This window comes from Eublepharis macularius, chromosome 1 (assembly GCF_028583425.1).
Source record: "Eublepharis macularius isolate TG4126 chromosome 1, MPM_Emac_v1.0, whole genome shotgun sequence".
In the NCBI taxonomy this organism is placed as follows: Eukaryota; Metazoa; Chordata; class Lepidosauria; order Squamata; family Eublepharidae; genus Eublepharis; species Eublepharis macularius.
Genome location: NC_072790.1, coordinates 254,828,117 through 254,848,980, shown reverse-complemented (window position 1 = coordinate 254,848,980; position 20,864 = coordinate 254,828,117). Strand labels below are relative to the sequence as shown.

General features: G+C 46.6%; 1 protein-coding gene across 1 annotated transcript in view; it reads right to left on the bottom strand.

Moving 5' to 3' along the window:
• INSRR (insulin receptor related receptor) overlaps positions 1-18,628 on the bottom strand; it is a 74,634-nt gene extending 56,006 nt beyond the window's left edge. The window contains exon 1 of the mRNA XM_054973791.1: positions 18,082-18,628. Within this exon, the coding sequence (XP_054829766.1) occupies positions 18,082-18,628 (547 nt within the window). The remainder of the gene's footprint in view (positions 1-18,081) is intronic.
• Between the last annotated feature and the right edge of the window lie 2,236 nt (positions 18,629-20,864).

The window sequence follows — 20,864 nt, the reverse complement described above, 5'->3', positions numbered from 1 at the left end:
GAATGCTTTCCTTTATGTTATAACCAAAGAGACTCCATTTTAATTCTTTAGTATTCTAAGTGCTTTCTTCACAGGTGCCAAGATGTTCCCGAGCAGCTATCTCTCAGAAGAGGAATGTTTTGGCTACAGCCTTTCCAGTCCTGGGAAACTTTCACTGTCTCAGCTTCAAAGGGATTGTTTTGAGAATTGTGGGGGGAGGCTGGGCCTACTGAGTCTTGATACTTTGTACTGTATTCTTTGCCTCTCATTCGTAACAATACACGTGTACCAGCTCAGATATTGCATCTGGGCCAGTGGACTATAATGATTGCTTTTTTCAGTAAATCTTTTGAAAACAACGGACTCTTGTCTGATTGCAGAAGGTAGTCTGGATTACAATTATTATTTAGCCACAGGTCTGACATTTTGTTACGAATCATGTCCAAGGTGTGAGGAGTCCACCAAAATAATTCTGTTCAAACAGGGCATGAATCCCAGACTATTGGACACGGCCCTTATGCAAGATAACCCCCCCACACACACTTTTGGGGTGTATTCAATTAGCTTGTGAAGTGGAAAATCGTATGCAAGAAGTACGCTTGGTCGAACAGCAACAAACCGCTGGGCACCGGCACTCATCTGTACTTGTGAGAGGGAGCAGGGGTGCTGGATATGCAACTAGAGGAGTGAGAGATGCTAGATGGCAACAAGGATTGTGTCTACAGTGTGGCCAAGGTGGTCACTTTGCGGCACAATGTCCGTTCCGGCCTGTGCAAAGAAATCCGTTCCTACCAAGGCGTCCAGCCCCCACCTCTCAGCCCATGCCAGCCCGCCCAACACCCGCTCCCAGAGCGACGAGAGGCAGAGGGACCTTCCGCAGAAATCCTCCCGAGAAAGGCTTAGAGCTAGAAGAAATTATGGACTATGATTCAACAGCTCTAATCAGTGAGGAAAACCCTGAAAGTCCTGCCTCGGGAAACGAGATGGATCTGTCGTAAAAGGACCCAAGCGGCAGATCAAAAATCAGTCAGTTCCAATTCCGGAAAGACCTCATAGGTCCATACTATTCATACCAGTAACGTTAGTCAATCCAGAAAGAAAAACACATATCCGGGTGCAAGCCCTCATAGACTCTGGGTGCTCTGGAGACATTATAGCACCAGCCCTAGTGAATGGATTAGTACTCCCTATAAAAGAACTGGAAACTCCAGTCATTTTTGAACAAATGGATGGTACCAATATGAATCCAGTCACTACCGAAACGATGCCTGTCATCACAGGTATGGGACAACATTGGGAGACGAGATCGTTCGTAATTAGTACTACAGCCAAATACCCGTTAATCTTGGGAAGCAGATGGTTGTGGGATCACAACCCATATATAGACTGAACGGTAGGAAGCATTACCTTTTCCCATGATAAATGTAAAAATCATCGTTGGAACCAGAATTGGGGTAACAACCCTACCCTCGTTGAGCAAGCCCTGTTAACTCAAGAGGAACTTAACCAAATACCTAAACAGTACAGAGCCTATGTCCAAGCCTTCACCGAAGAAGAAGCCAACTCCTTACCTCCCCACCGGAGGACGGACTGTGCCGTGGAAATTTTACTGGGTTCATCTTTACCCAAGGGCAGACTGTATCCCATGAGCCCAAACGAACGGGAGGAGCTCCGCAAATTCATTGACACTAATCTTCAAAGAGGATTAATCCGACCCGCAAATAGCCCGCATGCTGCTCCAGTGTTATTTGTCAAAAAAAAGGATGGGGGATTGAGACTCTGCACAGACTTTAGAGGACTCAATGCAGTCTCCTCCAGCAACGCCTACCCCATCCCACTCATCCGGGATCTACTCAACGTCGTGGCACAAGGTAAGATCTTTACAAAATTGGATTTAAAAGATGCTTACTTCCACGTTCGTATAAGGGAAGGCGATGAATGGAAAACTGCATTCAATACGCCCCTCGGCCAGTACGAATACTTAGTTATGCCTTTTGGCCTGGCCGGGGCACCTTCAGTTTTCATGTCCATGATCAATGAAGTATTGCATGACTTTTTGTACAAAGGAGTAGTGGTGTATCTGGATGATGTCCTAATTTACTCAGAATCTGAGGAGGAACACATAGATCTTGTGAAAAAAGTCTTAACTACTCTGATGTGTAACAAACTGCCCATTAAACTGTAAATGTGAATTTCATAAGACAGAACTCACTTATTTAGGATATTGCATCTCCAAAGATGGCTTAAAAATGGACCCGGGCAAAGTGCAAGCTGTTCATGAATGGCAAATGCCCACTACTCGTAAAGAGCTACAATCCTTTCTGGGGTTTGCCAACTTTTATAGAGAATTTATAGCGAACTTTGCTCAAATAACACTTCCCCTGACTGAACTGTTAAAAACCAAAGACAAAGGGGAACAAGCTAAAAAACCAAGCGCTAAATTGTCATGGACGCCCCAGTGCCAAGCAGCATTCGATCAACCTAAAAACCAATTTATTTCAGAACCAGTACTGCAACACCCTGACGAAAATCGCCCATTTGTAGTACAAGTGGACGCCAGCGATACTGTGATTGGAGGCGTCCTCTTGCAACGTGCGGAGGACGGTGTGCTTAAACCCTATGCCTTCCTGTCCCGAAAATTTTCTGAGCCGGGAAGAAATTGGAACGTTTGGGAAAAGGAGGCTTTTGCTGTAAAGGCGGCACTCTCCACCTGGAGACATTGGTTAGAGGGAGCCCACCATCCGTTTGAAGTATGGACGGATCACAAAAATTTAGAAGCTTTACGCAGCCCCAGAAGGTTGAATGCCAAACAGCTTCGATGGGCAGAATACTTTTCTAAATTCAATTTCACTTTAAACTTTTTGCCCGGCAAAACTAACTTCCTTGCCGACGCTCTATCGCGCATGCCTCAACATAAAAGCAAACGGGAGGAGACAATAGACACTGTCTTTTCACCTACGCAATTGGGGGGAGTGGTTACAATGCGCAGTCGCGCAGCCCAACCTCCTCAACCAGACCAAGGGTGGAGACTAAAACTAAAAGCTGAAGTGGAAAAGGAGGGGGGGAATGTACCCAAGGAAAAATTGCAACAATCCGAACAAGGAGAGTGGCTTTGGGGGGACCGCTTTTATGTACCCAACAGTTTAAGAAAAGAAGTGTTACAACGTTGTCATGACGCCCCCACGGCTGGCCACTACGGGTACTTAAAAACACTCCATCTAGTGCAACGGCAGTTTTGGTGGCCAGGCATGCGCAAGGACATTTCACAATATATAGTGTCATGCCCCATTTGTCTTAGTGCCAAGTCACGCAACGGCAAGCCACCCAGACTTTTACAACCTTTAGAAACGCCAAGCAGACCATGGGAAACCATATCCATGGATTTTATCACAGACCTTCCCCCCTCCAAGGGCCACACTTGCATTCTGGTCGTAGTGGATCTGTTCTCCAAACAAGCTCATTTCATACCCTGCACCACTATACCTTCGGCCCGAAAACTAGCAGATATCTTCCTAAAACACATTGTTAAACTGCATTCTTTTCCGTCAAAGGTGATTTCGGACTGCAGCGGACAATTTGTTGCCAACTTCTGGCGGGAGCTTCTACAAATTATGGGAATTGAGCAAGGTTTAAGTTCCAGTCATCATCCTCAAACCGACGGGCAGTCCGAAAAAACTAATCAAATATTAGAACAATTCCTCCGCTGTTATATCAACTTTCAACAAGACAACTGGATTGATTTACTACCCTTAGCGGAATTCTCGTATAATAACAGCGTGCATGACTCCACTGGAGAAACCCCCTTCAAAGTAGTATATGGCTTCCACTTTAAACCCTTCCCGTTTGAAGCGCTCCCCCCTCCTACTTCAGCCTCCAGAGATGTTTCAGAATGGTGGGGGGAAGCAGCTCAACAGTAGACTTTAATTAAAAAACATCTCAACAAAGCCAAACAGGATTACAAAAAATACGCTGATCGCCATCGTGTGGCCGAATAGGACACCTGGAGACCTCGTTTATCTATCTACAAAAATTTGAAAGTTACTCAAACCAGCCGAAAATTGGCATTGAAATTTCTAGGACCTTTTCCTGTTCGTAAAGTGATCAATAAAGTGACTGTAGCCCTGGATTTACCAAAAAATCTGCGCCATATACATGATACATTCCATGTCAGCCTCTTGAAAAAAGTTCCCCCAGCAAATCAATGGCACACCCATGCCCCTCCTATCCCAACTTTGATTGATGATCAGACCCATTATGAAGTGCAACAGATTTTGGACTCTAAACTTAAAAGAAATCAGCTATTTTATCTTATCAGGTGGAAGGACTTTGACTCTGGGTTTGATGAGTGGGTGCACTCTGTACATGTTCATGCTCCTAGATTAGTTAAAACATTCCATACCCGTTATCCGCATAAACCAGGGGGAGGAGCATTTTAGAGGGGGCAGAAATGTCAGGTTCAGAATGTTTCTCTCTATGTATAACCAAAGAGACTCCATTTTAATTCTTTAGTATTCTAAGTGCTTTATTCACAGGTGCCAAGACGTTCCCTAGCAGCTATCTCACAGAAGAGGAATGTTTTGACTACAGCTTTTCCAGCCTTGGGAAACTTTCGCTTTCTCAGCTTCAAGCAGCTTGTTTTGAGAACTATGGGGGGCAGTTGGGCCTGCTGGGGTTTGATACTCTGTACCTTGTTCTTTGACTATCATTCGTAACAATACACGTGTACCAGCCCAGATATTGCATCTGGGCCAGTGGACTATAATGGTTGCTTTTTTCAGTAAATCTTTTGAAAACAACGGACTCTTGTCTGATTGCAGACAGTAGTCTGGATTACAATTATTATTTAGCCACAGATCTGACATTCACCCCACACAGACCTCACTTCTCCCTGCCCACCCCATCTGACCGAGGAAGGCCATCACCTGCCCACAGGACACGCCCATGGGAGCATTTCCTCCAGGAAACTGTCAAGAACAGACGCAGTGAATGGGAAGAAAAGGGGGGGGTCCCACTCTACTTTTCCCTTCAGTTGTCTGAATGACACATAGGGATGTAGAGGCAGGAAAGTTAGAAAAACTGAGTGCAGGGTAGCAGTTCTTTTGGTGGGGGCACGCTAATTTGGACAGCTGCTCTGCTGCAAGCTAGCCTCACCCCCCCCCCCCAAGGTGGGTCTTTCCACAAGTTACACTAAAAGACCCTTTTTGCTTGCCAGCTGATGGAAGGCAGCAGACCGAAAGCCAGGGACAGCCTCTTCCCAGCTGCCTGAGGGAGCTTCCTTCCAGCGCTGGGAAAGAAAAGATCAGCAACTTCTTAGCAGTATCTGGTCGTTCCAGGTGGGCTGCTGTGTTAGTCTATAGCAGCAAAATAAATCAGGAGTCCAGCGGCTACGTAAAGACCAGCAACATTCATTCCAGCATAAGCAACGCATGAGTCAGAGATCGCTTCATCAGATTGATTGATTGACTTTTGACTGATTAATTACATTTGAAGCCCGCTCTCCCCACAAACGGGCTCAGAGCAGATAACATCAAAAATGACATTTACATTAAAATTGTAACATTAAAACCACAGTAAGTAATAGGTCAGTCATGAAAACGATTCTAGATGGCAGCCCATTTCCCCCAGCCCCAGTAAAACATTTCCACAGGGTGGGAGGTGAAAAACAGCAGTGGGTCACCAATGGAAAACCAGAGTGGGGGTTTCACACACACACACACCCCCCCCGGCAGGAGACCAGCCGGAAACTCACCCAGGGCTCAGCCGCAACCCTATATACGAAGGAAGCACACATCTGGAAAGGTCGCAAGCAGCAGAAAGGTCAGGGGCACAGAAGAGATGTTACACCGAGAGGCCCACTGAAAGGAAGACCCCGTGAAAAGAGTCGCCAGGGCACCCCCCCACACACACACACACCCAAAGTGGTAAGAGCCTGTCCCAGCACTTGAGAGGCGAAGGAAGATTAACGTAAAATTGGATCTAGGAAGATACAGGATGAAACACAAACAGCAGATCCAATTAGAATATTACAGGTGTAGACCTGAACTAATTAACATCGGCAGGTGTAAGAAAAATCAAACGCATAATTATAGGGTGGGGGAGATTTGTCTTGGCAGCAGTTATGTGTGAAAACGATCTCGGGGCCTTAGTAGAACATACATTGAACATGAGTCAGCCGTGTGATGTGGTAGCTAAAAAGGCAAGTGTGGTTTGGGGCTGTATCAACCGAAGCACAGTGTCCAGATCACGAGAAGTGATGGCATTGCTCTACTCCGCTCTGGTTAGACCTCACCAAGAGTGATGTGTTCAGTTTGGGGCACTGAATATAGTGAGGGGTCTCTGGACCCAAGTCCTCTGAGGAAAGGTTGAAGGGCACTGGGTATGTTTAGCCTGAAGAGGAGGCGACTGAGAGGGGATATGAGAGCCCTCTTCAAGGATGTGAAGGGCTGTCACATAGAAGATGGGGTTGTTTTCTGTTGCCCCAGCTGGTTGGACCAGAAACAACGGGTTTAAATTAAGGCAAAAGAGTTTTCAGCTAAACATTAGGAAGAACTTCCTGACACTGAGAGCGGTCCCTCAGTGGAACAGGCTTCCTCGGGAGGTGGTGGGCTCTCCTTCCTTGGAGGTTTTTAAGAAGAAGCAAGATGGCCGTCTGACAGATATGATGATTCTCTGAATCAGTATGAATTGGGGCAGATCGTGAGCAGGAGGGCAGGAAGGAAAGAGCCAGTGCTGGGCTCTCGGGGCCCTTTCTTACACACCCAGGATGATGCCGATGGCCACTTTGGGGTCAGGAAGGAATGTTCCTCCAGGCCAGGTTGGCCAGGGGTCCTGGGGGGCGGGGGTTGCCTGTCTCTGGGCATTGAGCAGAGAGGGGTGTCACTGGGAGAGGGGCCGGGGGGGAGGTAGCTGTGAATTCCTGCCCTGTGGTACCTTCCAGCTTTGGGGTACCTGCCAGCTTTATGTTTCTATGATTCCTAGGTAGCAGCTTTATTACTGACTTATTTATTATATTTATAGTCCACCTTTCTCACTGAGACTCAGGGTGGATTACACAGTCTATGTCCACATGATCAACAGCTGGGATATTCAATAAATAATACTAATGTATGGTTTGCAGAAATTTGGAGAAAACCATAAAATTCAAATTCAGGAATATGACAGAATAGGATATGCATAGCAGAAATTGGGAAAGAACCATAAAATTCAAATTTAATGTAGAAACTATCCAGTAGAATTATATCTACAGCCAGTACCCAGAAGTACAGTCTGCAATCCCTGTCCCTTTACCAAAGCATTTCACTGCGCCATTGCCTTCCAGCACGGCCCTACGGCCTGAGTTATAAAGCTCTCCTGAATGCTTCAGTTTTGCACAGTTTATGGTTAGGGAGCCCCCTGGCCTCCTCAGGCAGGCTGTTCCATAAGGCAGGGGCCACCACAGAGAAGGCCCATGTGCGGGTGGCTGTTGATGCTGCCCCTTTGCAGGGTGGGATCTGCAGAAGGCCTTGCTCGGATGGTCCCTGTCCTTCAGCGTTCTGTCTTAGAGATCCCATTCCCCCAGTGGAAGTGGGAGATCCCCCGCTCCCAGTCTGGCCGGAGGGGGGGGGGGAAGGCACAGGGAATGGGCCCAGGAGCCCCGCACTGTGCTCCCATGTGCTCCAGAGCACTTGCTTATGCTCATGAAGGTAAATCCTTACGGGTGCACCCCCACCCATTCCTCAGTTTGAGCACCACAGGACATGATAACCCAATTCTGCCTAGAACGAACGTCTTCCCCTTAGGACCACACAACTACAGTCCACACAAACAAGAATATTTCCTGGGCACCACTTTTATTTATTTATTTTGTTTACATCAGATATGCCCCACTTTTCTTCTCCATGGGGACCCAAACTGGCTTACATTGTTCTCCTCCATTTTATCCTCACAAAAACAACCCTGTGAGGTAGGCTAGGCTAAGAGAGTGTGACTGGTCCCAGGTCACCCAGTGAGCTTCCATGGCAGAGCGGGGATTCGAATCTGGATCCCCCCATCCGAGTTTTATGCACCTGACGAAGAGAGCTGTGGCTCTCAAAAGCTTATGCTACAATAACGTTGGTTAGTCTTAAAGGTGCTACTGGACTCTTTACTATTTTCCATCCTAGTCTGACACTCTGCCCACTCGACTATATATAGACTCTGGAGACCTCTTTGGGGCTGTGCACCACACATATGGAAAATCCACTGGCCGTCACACACACAGCTTCACTCCTCCTGCTGCCATCCAAGGCACAAACAATCCAGAGTCTCCAGTTAAGCAGCAACCACTTTTGTTCCGATCCCTCAGACAGCGGATCTCACATGGAAGATCTGCAAAACCTGTTTTTAGTTGACAGTGCACACCCAGTAAAGTAAAGGAGATCGACCAAGCCAGAGTGGTGCCCAGAGCCCGCCGGCTGCAAGACAGACCCCAAGAAAGCAGCAGGAGAACAACAACCCTGGTTGTCACCCACAACTCACAACTTAAGCCACTTCAGTGCATAATCAATGGCCTACAGCTGCTCCTGGAGAAGGATATTTCCCTTCCCCTGGCCTGGGCAGCAAGCGATGCCTGGCTTACGAGCATCCCCCCAACATAAAACAGCTTCTCATCAACAACCACAGACCACTCCACAGAGACACAAACCCTGCAACAGGCCTGGATGCCAACTAATAACATCAGTGGCACCATCCGGGGCTCACCCAGTCACACATTATCCAATTTAATAGACGCCGTTACATGCCAGCGATGCCCTCCTGCTGTCTACATGGGACAAACATGTCTGTCTGAGGGAATCAATGAACACAAGTCAGACCTATGAAACCACAACATTCAGAGACCAGAGGGGAATATTTTTAATCTCTCTGGACATACCATAACGGATCTAAGAGCTATTGTTCTATCAAAAAATCTTCCAAAGGGCTAAACACCATTAACATGTTGAATTAGAATTATGAAAATATTCAACAATACATGTCACCTAGGCTTAAACAGAGAGTTCGCTTTCCTCTGTCACGGCAATCTTTTCAGTTCTACAGGGCCCACGTCTTAGTCATTTTAGTTGTTTGTTCTTAACATGTTTTATTAGATTAGAACATGGTATACCAATAGAATTTTTCAGGGCTTTTTTTCTGGGAAAAGAGGTGGTGGAATTCTCTATTATCACATGTGCGCGCGCAAAGCACGTGCGCACTCCCAGAAATGCATGATGATGTCACTCCTGGAAGTGACATCACTCCCGGAAGTGCTGTCACTTCCTGGAACCCAGCACAATGCATTATGACAAGATAAATGTTAGTGAGGCTTGGAAAATTACACTATTATGAGATAGGTAGGGGCTTTTCTTTTCTGTATCCTCTACAAAAAGTGAAATCTTCCATTCCCTTTCCCAAACATTTCATTTCTTTGGAATCATATTTTAAAATATGCAAGAAGAAGGGGGCCTCTAAAAATCCAAACCTCATCTCACAAATCTGAATTCTAACAGATTCTCTCTGCCAGCATAGAAAAAAAATCCAAAATTCTTTCTCAAAATTTCACAGAGTCTGAAATTCCTAATCTAATGAATATTGAATTTTCAATTTTTCAGGGAGGGTTTTGCTTTACTGGAGCAATTCAAAATTAGATACTCAACTTTAGCTGCATTAGAGTTGTACTTAGTTTAAAATGGCTTTTTTTTGGTTGCCTGCCAACTCTATCTTACCAATGGCTAAGCTGTTGTGACATTGTGAAATGATCATAAATATTCCAATGTCCCAGACAAACAATATTCATAAAAACTTCCTTAACACCCGTATGTCAACTGCAATTTCAGTGATGTTAATCAGCTGAGGGTGGGGAGAACCATTTGAGTTACAGCTATTAAGACATAAGAACACCTATATGCCGATGAATATACTGATGAAAGCCTTCTGTGACTTGGACACAGCTATCCATTCCTAGCATAAAACTGGAATAACCATAACTGATATTTTAACTAATACAAATAACCATAACTGACATATTTAACTAACATAGAACCAATCTGCTTTCAAAAGCTGTGGGAACCATAACAATGTCATCTTCAGTCAACAAAAGAATGAAAGCAACACACACATCCTCACACATAAATCAATAAAAGAGTACTTTGACAAATTGAATATGCCAGCTGTGTCTATAAAATTGAACGAGAAATTAAATGCTGAAATTACAACAATGGAAATTTTGGAAGCGATACAGACCACAAAGGTGGGAAAGGCGCCAGGACCAGATGGACTTACAGCTAAATTTTACAAGGTAATGGCTAAAGATTTAAAACAATTGATGCAGAAAGTAATGAATGCAATATTGGAAAGACAGGAGATACCGGAAACATGGAATGAAGCAAATATTACATTGTTACCAAAAGAAGTTTTAGATTTAAGTAATGTAAAAAATTACAGACCGATATCATTAACCAATAATGACTATAAGATTTTTGCAAAGATATTAGCGGAAAGACTCAGAGTGTGGTTGATGGAATTTATAGCAGACAAACAAGCTGGCTTTTTACCTGATAGACAAATAAAAGACAATTTGAGAATAGTACTTAATGCCATTGAATATTATGATAAGAATCCAGGTAAACAGGTTGGTTTTTTCTTTGTAGATGCCAAAAAAGCGTTTGATAATTTGAATTGGGGTTTCATGTTTGCTACGATGGAAAGAATGAAGATGGGAGAGAAATTTATGCAAGTAATTAAAGCAATATATAAAAATCAATTTGCAACGATAGTTGTTAATTCTGAGACAACGAAAAAATTGGAAATAAGAAAAGGAACGAGACAGGGATGTCCACTCTCCCCACTATTATTTGTAATGGTTTTGGAAGTTCTACTTAGACAAATACAAGAAGAGGATATGATAAAAGGATTGAAGACGGGAGGATTTTCATATAAAGTGAGAGCTTTTGCAGACAATGTGATGGTTATAGTAGAAGATCCAACTCAGATTATGTTAAAATTAATGGAAAAAATAAAAGAATTTGGAGATCTAGCAGGATTTTATATAAATAAAGATAAATCCAAGATACTATGTAAAAATAAGACAAAATAACAACAGCAAGAATTGATGGAGAAGACAAAGTGTGAAGTGGTCCACAAAGTTAAATATTTAGGTATTGAACTGACAGCTAAAAATATTGATATATTTAAGAGTAACTATGATAAATTATGGCAACAAATAGATAAAGACATGGTGAAATGGAATAAGTTGAATCTTTCATGGTTAGGGCGTATTGCAGTAATTAAGATGAATATACTTCCAAGGATAATGTTTCTACTACAAACAATACCAGTTGTTAAAGATAATAAGCAATTTGAAAAATGGCAAAGAAAGATTTTGAAGTTTGTGTGGGCCGGGAAAAAAGCTAGAGTGAAAATGAAGGTACTATATGATGCTAAAGAAAGAGGTGGATTACAATTACCAAACTTAAAATTATATCACGAAGCTATATGTTTGGTCTGGTTGAAGGAATGGATGGTGCTGAAAAACTATAAGCTTTTGGCTCTAGAGGGATATAACAAGCTTTTTGGATGGCATGCTTATTTATGGTATGATAAGGTGAAAGCAGATGCCATGTTTTTGCATCATTTTGTAAGACGAAGTTTATTCATGGTATGGACAAAATATAAGAAATACCTGGAAGAGAAAACACCAAGGTGGATTATACCTGCAGAAGCTGTAAATCCAAAGATGGAATGTGCTGGGGAGGAGTGGCTGATGTATAAAGAAATTTTAGAGGTTAATCAGAATGTATATACTCTTTAAAATAATGAAGAATTGCCATTTCAGTATGGTTGGTTTCAATATAGACAAATAAAAGATTTGTATGATGTAGATCGTAGAAAAGTAGGTTTTAGGATGGTAAATTCGGAATTAGAAGAATGTTTACTCCGGGGGGGGGGGAATGATATCTAAAGTATATAAGATTTTGTTGAAATGGTTTACAGAAGAGGAAGTTGTTAAAGTTCAAATGGTAAAATGGGCAATAAATTGTAACAAAGATATACCAATGGAAGCTTGGGAGAAGTCATGGAAAAATACAGTCAAAATTTCAGCATGTACCACTGTAAGAGAGAATGTATATAAAATGATGTATAGATGGTATTTAACACCAAAGAAGCTAGCCAACGGAAATAATCAAATGTCAGATAAATGTTGGAAATGTAAGAAATATGAAGGTTCATTTTACCATATGTGGTGGACATGTGTGAGAAAGCGAAACAGTTCTGGGGAGAAATAATAGAAGTTATGTCAGATATTTTACAGAAAGTTGTGAATAAATCCCCAGAATTGATGCTATTGTGTATGAACCTAGAAGAATTTGATAAGATGGACAGAATAATGGTGTTCTATATGACTACTGCAGCTAGAATGTGTTATGCACAACTATGGAAGACTCAGGAAATACCATCAGTGGAAGACTGGATTTTGAAAGTAATGAATATGGCAGAAATGGACAAGTTAACAAGGAAGGTAAAAGAACAAGATACTTTGGACTATGTTACAAATTGGGAGAAATTTAGGAATTATGTGTAAAAAAAGTGGGACATGAAAGGAAAAATGTGGTCTTTGGATAATTGTTAGAAGGGGAGAATAGATCTTTACTGGTTTGTAATTAGTGATGGAAATATGGTAGTATATGTTAAGAAGAATACAGTAATATTGAAATAAATATTAGAGATATATTTGGAATATGATAGATAGAGATGAGTATACTATGGTTATATTATATTAGAGGTTAGGTTATGTTATATTATATAGTATATATTATTATGTAAAAATATTAAGTTTACATAGTAGGAGATAGTGATTTAGTATAAATGATAATATAGTATAAATGAAGGGAATGGAAAACTGTTGGAAGTCAACTGAAAAGGGGGCGGGAAATGGGTGGGAATAGTATAATGTGATGGTTGTTAAGAAGTATGTATGGTGATTTATATATATTGACCCATCCAATAAAAATTCTTTAAAAAAAAAAAATGAAAGCAGCACACACATCCTCACACACCCCCAAGAAAAGAAAGCAGAATGAACTCAAAGCAGCACACACACACACAGAAACCCCTGAATGAAATGGAAAGCAGAATGAATTCAAAGCAGCTAAACCTCCTCTGCAAAGCCGACCCCAGCAGCTCTGCTTACACTCTCTCTCTCTCACTCACGAATGAAAAAAGCAGAATGAACTTAAAGCAGCTAAACCTCCTCTGCAAAGCCGACCCCAGCAGCTCTGCTTACACTCTCTCTCTCTCACACACACACGAATGAAAAAAGCAGAATGAACTTAAAGCAGCTAAAGCCTCCTCTGCAAAGCCGACCCCAGCAGTTCTGCTTACACTTGTTCTCTCTCTCGTTCTCTCTCTCACTCATGAATGAAAAAAGCAGAATGAACTCAAAGCAGCTAAAGCCTCCTCTGCAAAACCCACCCCAGTGTCAGACTATGGAATCCCTGTTATCTAGAGTTCATCTCCCCCTTCTGCAAGTTGACGAAACTTGGCTGCATATTCTCTTGCGGGTTGAGACCCTTGTCTGAGGGTTTGCAGCTCGGTACGTGCTCTCTCCTCCTCTAAGGGATCTTCATATTGGACTCTAAGTGCGGCAATAAAGTCCTGTAAGGTGTTCAGTTCCGGAGCCCCCGAGTCATGTACCATTCTGCTGCTCTGCCTTTTGGTCTGGACGCTAAATGGGTGACCCGGCTCTCCTCGTCCGGGAACAGATAGCCCCATTGATTGAAAAACTGGAGGGCTTATACCACGAAAAATCCCAGTTTGTGGGTATCTCCGTCAAAGATGGCCTCCAACTTAATCCACCCCATAGGTAACTCCGCACCACCTTGCCGTCCCTGGGCTAGTGGTGGAGGGCCAAACTGCGGCGGTTGTTGCGGCTGTGGTCAGAGGGGAGCCGGCACTCGACCTGGGACCTGCTGAGGTCTAGGTGCTGGTCCCGCTGGTCCCCCCGGCGCCTGCCCGCCTGGTCTAGCCAGTCTACTTGGAGGCCCTACTTGTCCTGCTGGCGGTTGCAGTAGTGGGCCCGGGGCGGGTAACTGTGGCAGCGGCAGAGGCTGCGGGGCTGGCGCGGGTTGCACCGGTGGTGGTGGCGGCACAGGTAGTGGGGCTGGCACGGGTTGCACCAGCGGCGGCAGCAGCAAAGGTTGAGGGGCTGGCGCAGGTTGCACCGGCAGCTACTAAGGCAGTGGTTGCGGGATCAGGGCCGGAGGTGGTGGCGGCAGTTGCTGTGGTTGCAGAACTTGAGTAGCTGGTGGCGGCACCGGTTGTTGAGGCCCAGGCTGGGCTTGAACCGGTGACTGGGGTCCTGGAGCAGGCAGCGCAGGGGGTGGCTGAGCTCGAGCGTGCGCCCCTCCTGCCTCCCGGGCTTGAGAAACCGGCCGGGTGGAGCCCTCACCCTTCATCAGCAGGCCGATTAGATAGACAGCTTGCGCCAGGTCTCCTTCCATAGCATCCAGGTGGCCTTCCAGCCGCCGGTAATGGGCAGGAGTGCCGTAATCCACCTCCTCCCCCTCGGCTGGCACAGTCTGATCCAGCCGGAGCAGGGTCTCTTCCCAGTCGCGCTGCTGTCTATCCGCTTCTTCCACAGCGTCACCTGAAATCCCCGGTACCCAATCTTCACCGGCTGAGGTCACCTCCGAGGTTTCCCTTGGGCATTCCTGCTCTTCCGCAGCACTAGCCATCCAGCCCTTTGCCATTCCCGTAACGGCCAGTATTCCATACTGCACCACATGAGCTTGATGTTGTAATCGGTTCCAACGTGGGTCTGCGGCTGGGGCTCCTGCGCCAGTGTCCCAAGTTCCAGTTCAGCCCACATCGGTGTAATCCCAACTTAAAAGTTCATTACGCGCAGTCTCCCAGTTCTGAGGCCCACTGGCCTCCCCCCGTTGGACATCCTCCACCAGGCACCTGGCCTCCGCATCCCATTTAAACCACTGTTGGGGGCTGGTCCGAGTAGCGCCCGCCAAAAGCGTGGATAGGCGACCCGTTTCCCAAACAGGTCCTCCCGTTGCTCCCTGCTCCATCGACCCGACGGTCCGACTTAGATCGATCATCGAGCGGGAAAACATGGTGCCAGCTCACCTCTCCCTGGTTTCCTGGGGTCTGGAGCCCCACTGCCAAGGAGTTGGTAACGATATCAGCTGTTCATGTCCACGAATCCCGCTCATTCTAGGTCGAGCTCCCTCAAGAGTCGCTCGGTCCTGCCCGGTACCACCGGCAGACAGTTCTGTAGTCCCGGCACCCTCCTGTCCAGGCACAGACGGATCAGTCAGGTTCCCGCTGGTATCCATCCTCCCTGGGTGAGGGGTCGGGGGAGTAAAAGTAGGATTCTCAACAAAATGTCAGACTATGGAATCCCTGTTATCTAGAGTTCGTCTCCCCCCTTCTGCAAGAAGCACAAATTCTTGGTTTCAAAAGGTTTATTGCAAGACTAGGCTCTGACACAAGTATTCATATTCCAAGGCCTAGAAAGGATCTTGGCTGAACACAGTCATTGTTGAGAATGAAAAAGGGAAGCACAACATGTGGTACATCTGATCTTTCACTCCCAGCCTCCCCCCCATCTTCCATAGCAATGAGAACTTTGCTGTGGGAAGGCTCAGCCTGTCAAGGTCGTTGGCTGTAGAAACAGATAAGAGTATCCTCTCCCATGGAAAGCGCGGTCAAAATAACACCTGGACCTGGAGGGAGAGAAAGGCTAACGACTACAGTATTAAACATGGCGTAACTCTGACCAAGGAACCACAGAACATATTAGATCCTGACACCCAGCAGCTCTGCTTATACTCTCTCTCTCTCACTCACGAAAGAAAAAAGCAGAATGAACTCAAAGCAGCTTACCCTCCTCTGCAGAGCCCTGCCAGGCCCCAGCTTGCTCTCTCACTCTCTCTCTCTCACAGAGGAGTGGGGAAAAGGCAGAATGAATTCAAAGCAGCTAAGCGTCCTCTGCAGAAGCCTGCAGGGCTGAAGGAGGAAGGAATCACGTGGGCAGATTCTAGAGCTTCCGGAACAGCGTTCCAGAGCATTCCCCCTCAAAAAAAGCCCTGGAATTTTTGCTTAAATTATTTGCTTATCTGTTTGAAATGCTGATGTTCACCATCAGTATGTGTAACTGCTAAAGGCCAAGTAGCAGTTCTCCTGCAGAGGAATTTCAAAGGGGGATTAGAAAGAGAGACTGCTGAATTGCAACTGAGAATGAAGCTCAAGACAATGCGTCCCCCTGGACTGAATTGAGACAAAGGCTTCCTGTCTCATTACCAATACTGGTTTCTTCACCCCCCATTACCCCTTTGCATACCCCACACTATTTAATCACGCCTGCCTTTGTCATTCATCAGCTACTATCATTCAGCATCTGAAGTTACTCCCAGGATATAAGGACAGATGGACTCACATTCAAGCTGTATCTGAAGAAGTGAGCTGTGGCTCACGAAAGCTCATCTACCACAAATGTTGTTAGTCTTACAGGGGCTCCTGGACTCTTGCTCTTTCCTACTGAAGAAGTGAGCTGTGGCTCACAAAAGCTCACCACCTACCACAAATTCTGTGAGTCTTGTAGGTGCTGCTGGACTCTGGCTCTTTTCCAAGGGCCAAACTAGTTACGACCTGCGTGCTTGTGGCTGCCAGAAGGATGCCCCTGCCATTTAATATTAACCTTAAAATGCAGGGAAGGTCTGATCCTGTCATGCCCAACGTGGGGCACTCTTTTTCCCCCACCCATCTTAAAGCACTGAAATAGCCATGAGGGAGGACCATTTCAGTACCTGATAAGGTGTGGGGCCGGGGGGACAAGAACGCCTCAATCCCTCAGAGCATTTTAAAATGACTTCAAAATGGCAGCTACGCGGACGCCTAATTCATGTCTACTTTGGCCTAATTCTGACGGGACTCACATCTAGCTTCTCTACGCCAACTCTTCCTTCTTCCCCTTACATTGAGATTTACTCTTGAAAGACCTCTGTCATAACACGCAGTGTGTCTCCCCACCACCACAGCCCATTCCATAAAAAATCCTCAATACCATTTGCCTTCACATATCTAGAAACATAGAACTGGAAGGAACTCCTAGGGTCATCCAGTCCAACCCCCTGCACAAGGCAGGAAATTCACACTCCTCCCCCCAATTCCCCCCAGTGACTCCTGCCCTAGGCTGACTAGGGGCTATGACCCAAGAAAGCTCATATTGACATAAATGTTGTTAGTCCATAAGGATTGTTGGCCATCGGTTTACAAGACGTGTGCAAAGCTATCAATGACAGGACATTTTGGAAGTCATTCATTCATAAGGTTGCTATAAGTAACACACACAGCCTCTACCATGTTTTATTTTCCTTATCTGTATCTGCTTACCTTTACGTTACTCCTATCTGTTCATCTATCAATAGCTTGAACTATATATTTATGTGCTCCAGAGGTATACTCCGTGCATCAGATGAAGTGAGCTGCTACTCAGAGACGTGTATGCTGTACTGAATTGTATTAGTCTTTAAGGGGACTCTGAACTTCAGCACAATTATTCTTTCTTCCGATATATCCTTAACCAGAAGAATGAACACCTCCTTTGCTTTCAAATCGCCTGTTCAAACCCATATTGAGGCTAAGCGGATTTCCCCCCTCAGCTGCCCAAGTCCCCAGTTTCCCTTCCATCCGCCTCCCCCTTCACTGGCCACATTGTGGAATATGCTTCCGTCACAGCGGGCCAGAGATGCCACTCTGAGATGAGCAGAGAAAGGAGGCGCCCTCTTCTGAAGCCAGAACCGGACCCCCCCCCCCCCATGGAATCCAAGGCACGGCAGGCAGAGGAGACCCTGATGGGGGCAGGGAGGGCACTTGGGTAAGGATCCCAGGGATGAGATTGGAACATGCCTGCCCACACAAGGAGGACCCTGGAGCCACTGTCCGCTGCAACCGGCATGCAGCAAGGTGTGTGTGTGTGTGTGTGTGAGAGAGAGAGAGGATTCGCCAGGAATTCCCTTTGCAACACACCAGCATTCAAACGCATCTGAAAACGCCCCTTCCCATGTGAACAAAGTAATAGCTGCAGGACTCACAACTGACCTTTCTGGCAGTTGCTGGACGTCCAACAGCGGTACTCCATCCGGCCGCTGAGGCTCGTCTGGGTCTGGACGCAGGGCTTCTCCACGTCCAGAATCCCCGGGCAGACGTCGGCGCATTCCTCCACAGGTTTGTTGTGCAAGATGATGTTCTGCTCCAACGAATGCGGCTGCAGCAGCCCCCAGTCGATGGTGGAGATGTGGCAGAGCTCCTGGTTGCGTTCGATGCGCACAGACCCATTCAAGATGTCTGTCAGGCTGTGGAGGCCAATGTCACGCAGGTGCGGCATTTCGAAGATCACCAGGGCATAGTTGAAGAAGAGGCTGGTCCCACGGATGACGGAGAGGTTGGGGAACAGGTCGCGCAAGCTCTCGAGCCCATAGACCCGGAAGAGCAGCAGGTACTCGGTGATCATGACCAGGCGGGGGAAACGGAGGCGCCGGAAGTGCTCGCCACTGGTGGTGAACATGAGAAGGAGCTGCAGGTTGCCCTCGATGATGGTGCAGTTCTCCAGCTTCTGCAGCTGGGAGACGTCCATGCGGATGTCCATGCTCTCGCAGACTGCAGGCATCGGAAAGAGTTGGAAAGATGAGTCAGGGGGGTCTGTTGATGGTCCCAAAAGAAGAGGAGTGAAGAAAAGCCCCCCCACACACACCCCCACACCTCCTGCCCTGGCTGTTCATGCGAATTCCCCCTCCCCGAAGCAGAGTGGGTGCCCCCTTTCCCATGGGGGATCCTCCGCACAGGCAAGACCCACCACGCCTTTCTGTGGGGAAAGGGTTGCACCCTCGTGCATTTGGTTTGGGGGAGGGGTGCCTCTCCCAGTAGCCCCTCCAGAAAAATCTCCAAATGAAAGTAGCAGGACCGCTGATGAGAGAATTACCTCCCCCCACCCCGACCCCCCCACCCCCCACCCCCCCACACACAGAGTATCGTAATGCTTAGTTCACTCGGTTATTGTTACAATCCAGACAAGGTTTGCTCCCATCCAATCACTTTCTTCATCCCGGTATTGGCCCCCAACCCACTTGATCTGTCAGAGTTTAGTGAGTGTCAGGCACAACGGGGGAACCACTGCGGCTTCTTTCTCCCGTAGCCAGGAGGAGGAGGAGGAGGAGGAGGAGGAGGAGGAGGAGGCCTTTCTCTCTGTCGGCTTTCAGACCAGCCACTGCAACACTGCCCTGCCGTTCCCAGGCCCTCCTTTTCCCTCCGCTTTCAAAAGCAGGCCGCGTTCACCTTTAGGAGTTGCAGCCGGCCGCTCTGCCCAGCCCGGGGTGGCACACCAGGAGCCCTGCTCCAGAGGAAAGTCCCCTTCTGCTGGCAGAAGGTTTTGTTCTGAGTGCTTGGATGAAGCCCAAAATGGCTGCCCTCAAACAGAGAAACTTCAAGGGGAGAGCACCACGTGAGATTGCTGAAACGGAGTTTACTCGCCAATTCAGCACAATGGGGCTGAACAGAGATTTGGGATTCCTATCTCACTACAGGCACTAATTTCTGCTCCAGTCCGCTGCACTGTACCTTCAGCTCCTGAAGGCCTCCCTTGGCCCGTCAGCGGCATCACTTGGTCCCTTCCGGGCACAACCCAGAAGTGACAGTTGGTGGCCGCAGGAATTGCCAGAAACAGGACCAAGCTCCTGAAGCCGCCCATTGCCACGTCGGGGTTGTACCTTTCACCTTTTCTTTGTGTTCTTGCTCAGCCTGGTGCTTGAACAGGCCTTGTATTCTCTACTTTTGTTTAGTAAATGTATGTTTTGAATGCTTGATGCCTGAGCTTAGTAAACACCACACCTTTCCAAGGAATGGCAACGGAGAAGAGATCTCCACCCCTAAAGCATGAAAGTCTGATAAATCATCAAGAGTCCAGTAGCACCTTTAAGACTAACCAATTTTATTTTAGCATAAGCTTTCGAGAATCAAGTTCTCTTCATCAGATGCCTGATACAGAGACTCTGTATCAGGTCTCTGTATCAGGCATCTGATGAAGAGAACTTGATTCTCGAAAGCTTATGCTAAAATAAAATTGGTTAGTCTTAAAGGTGCTACTGGACTCTTTTTGATTTTGCTACCACAGACTAACACGGCTAACTTCTCTGCATCTATGATAAATCATCCACACACTAGCTAGGAGGAGTGAAGGGAGAGGCACGGCAACTCCAAGCCAAAGCCATCAAATGGCAATGCTGATAAGCGAGCTCAAAGTATCTGCCCAGCAGGAGAAACTTCTTCAGATTTGTTGGTGCCATGGTTACCACCCAGAGGGATGCTGGTGACCCCCCAGAAGTAGAGGAGAGGCATGGCAGCACCAGACAAGGGCCTGGGACAACTACTGGGCTTCTTCAAGCTCCTGGGGCCTGACGGAATGGGGCTTGCGAGTCCGTTTCCTCACACAGGGCAAGCTGGCCTAGAGGGGAACTCCTGCGTGACGTCATGCTCCCCATTTCTGATGGGGTTAAATTGAGTCTTACCGACTTGGTTCAGAGCCTGGGGGCTATTCTGGATCCAATACTTCTCCTAGAGAAGCAAGCTGATGCAGTTGCAAAAATGGGCTTCTTCCAACTCAGTGTAGCTGGAAGATGCTTCTCTGCCTTGACGCTGCTGATCTAGTCAGCGGGATCCTTGCCATGGCAACATCGAGACTAGACTACTGCCATGCACTCTGCATAGGTCTTCCCGCGAAGTCACCTCAGAGGCTCCAGTTGATGCAGGACGCCTCAACGTGGCTGTTATCAGGAGCCAGCACTGCATCTCACTCCCCTTCTGCAGCCACTCCCCTGGCGGCCCCCATC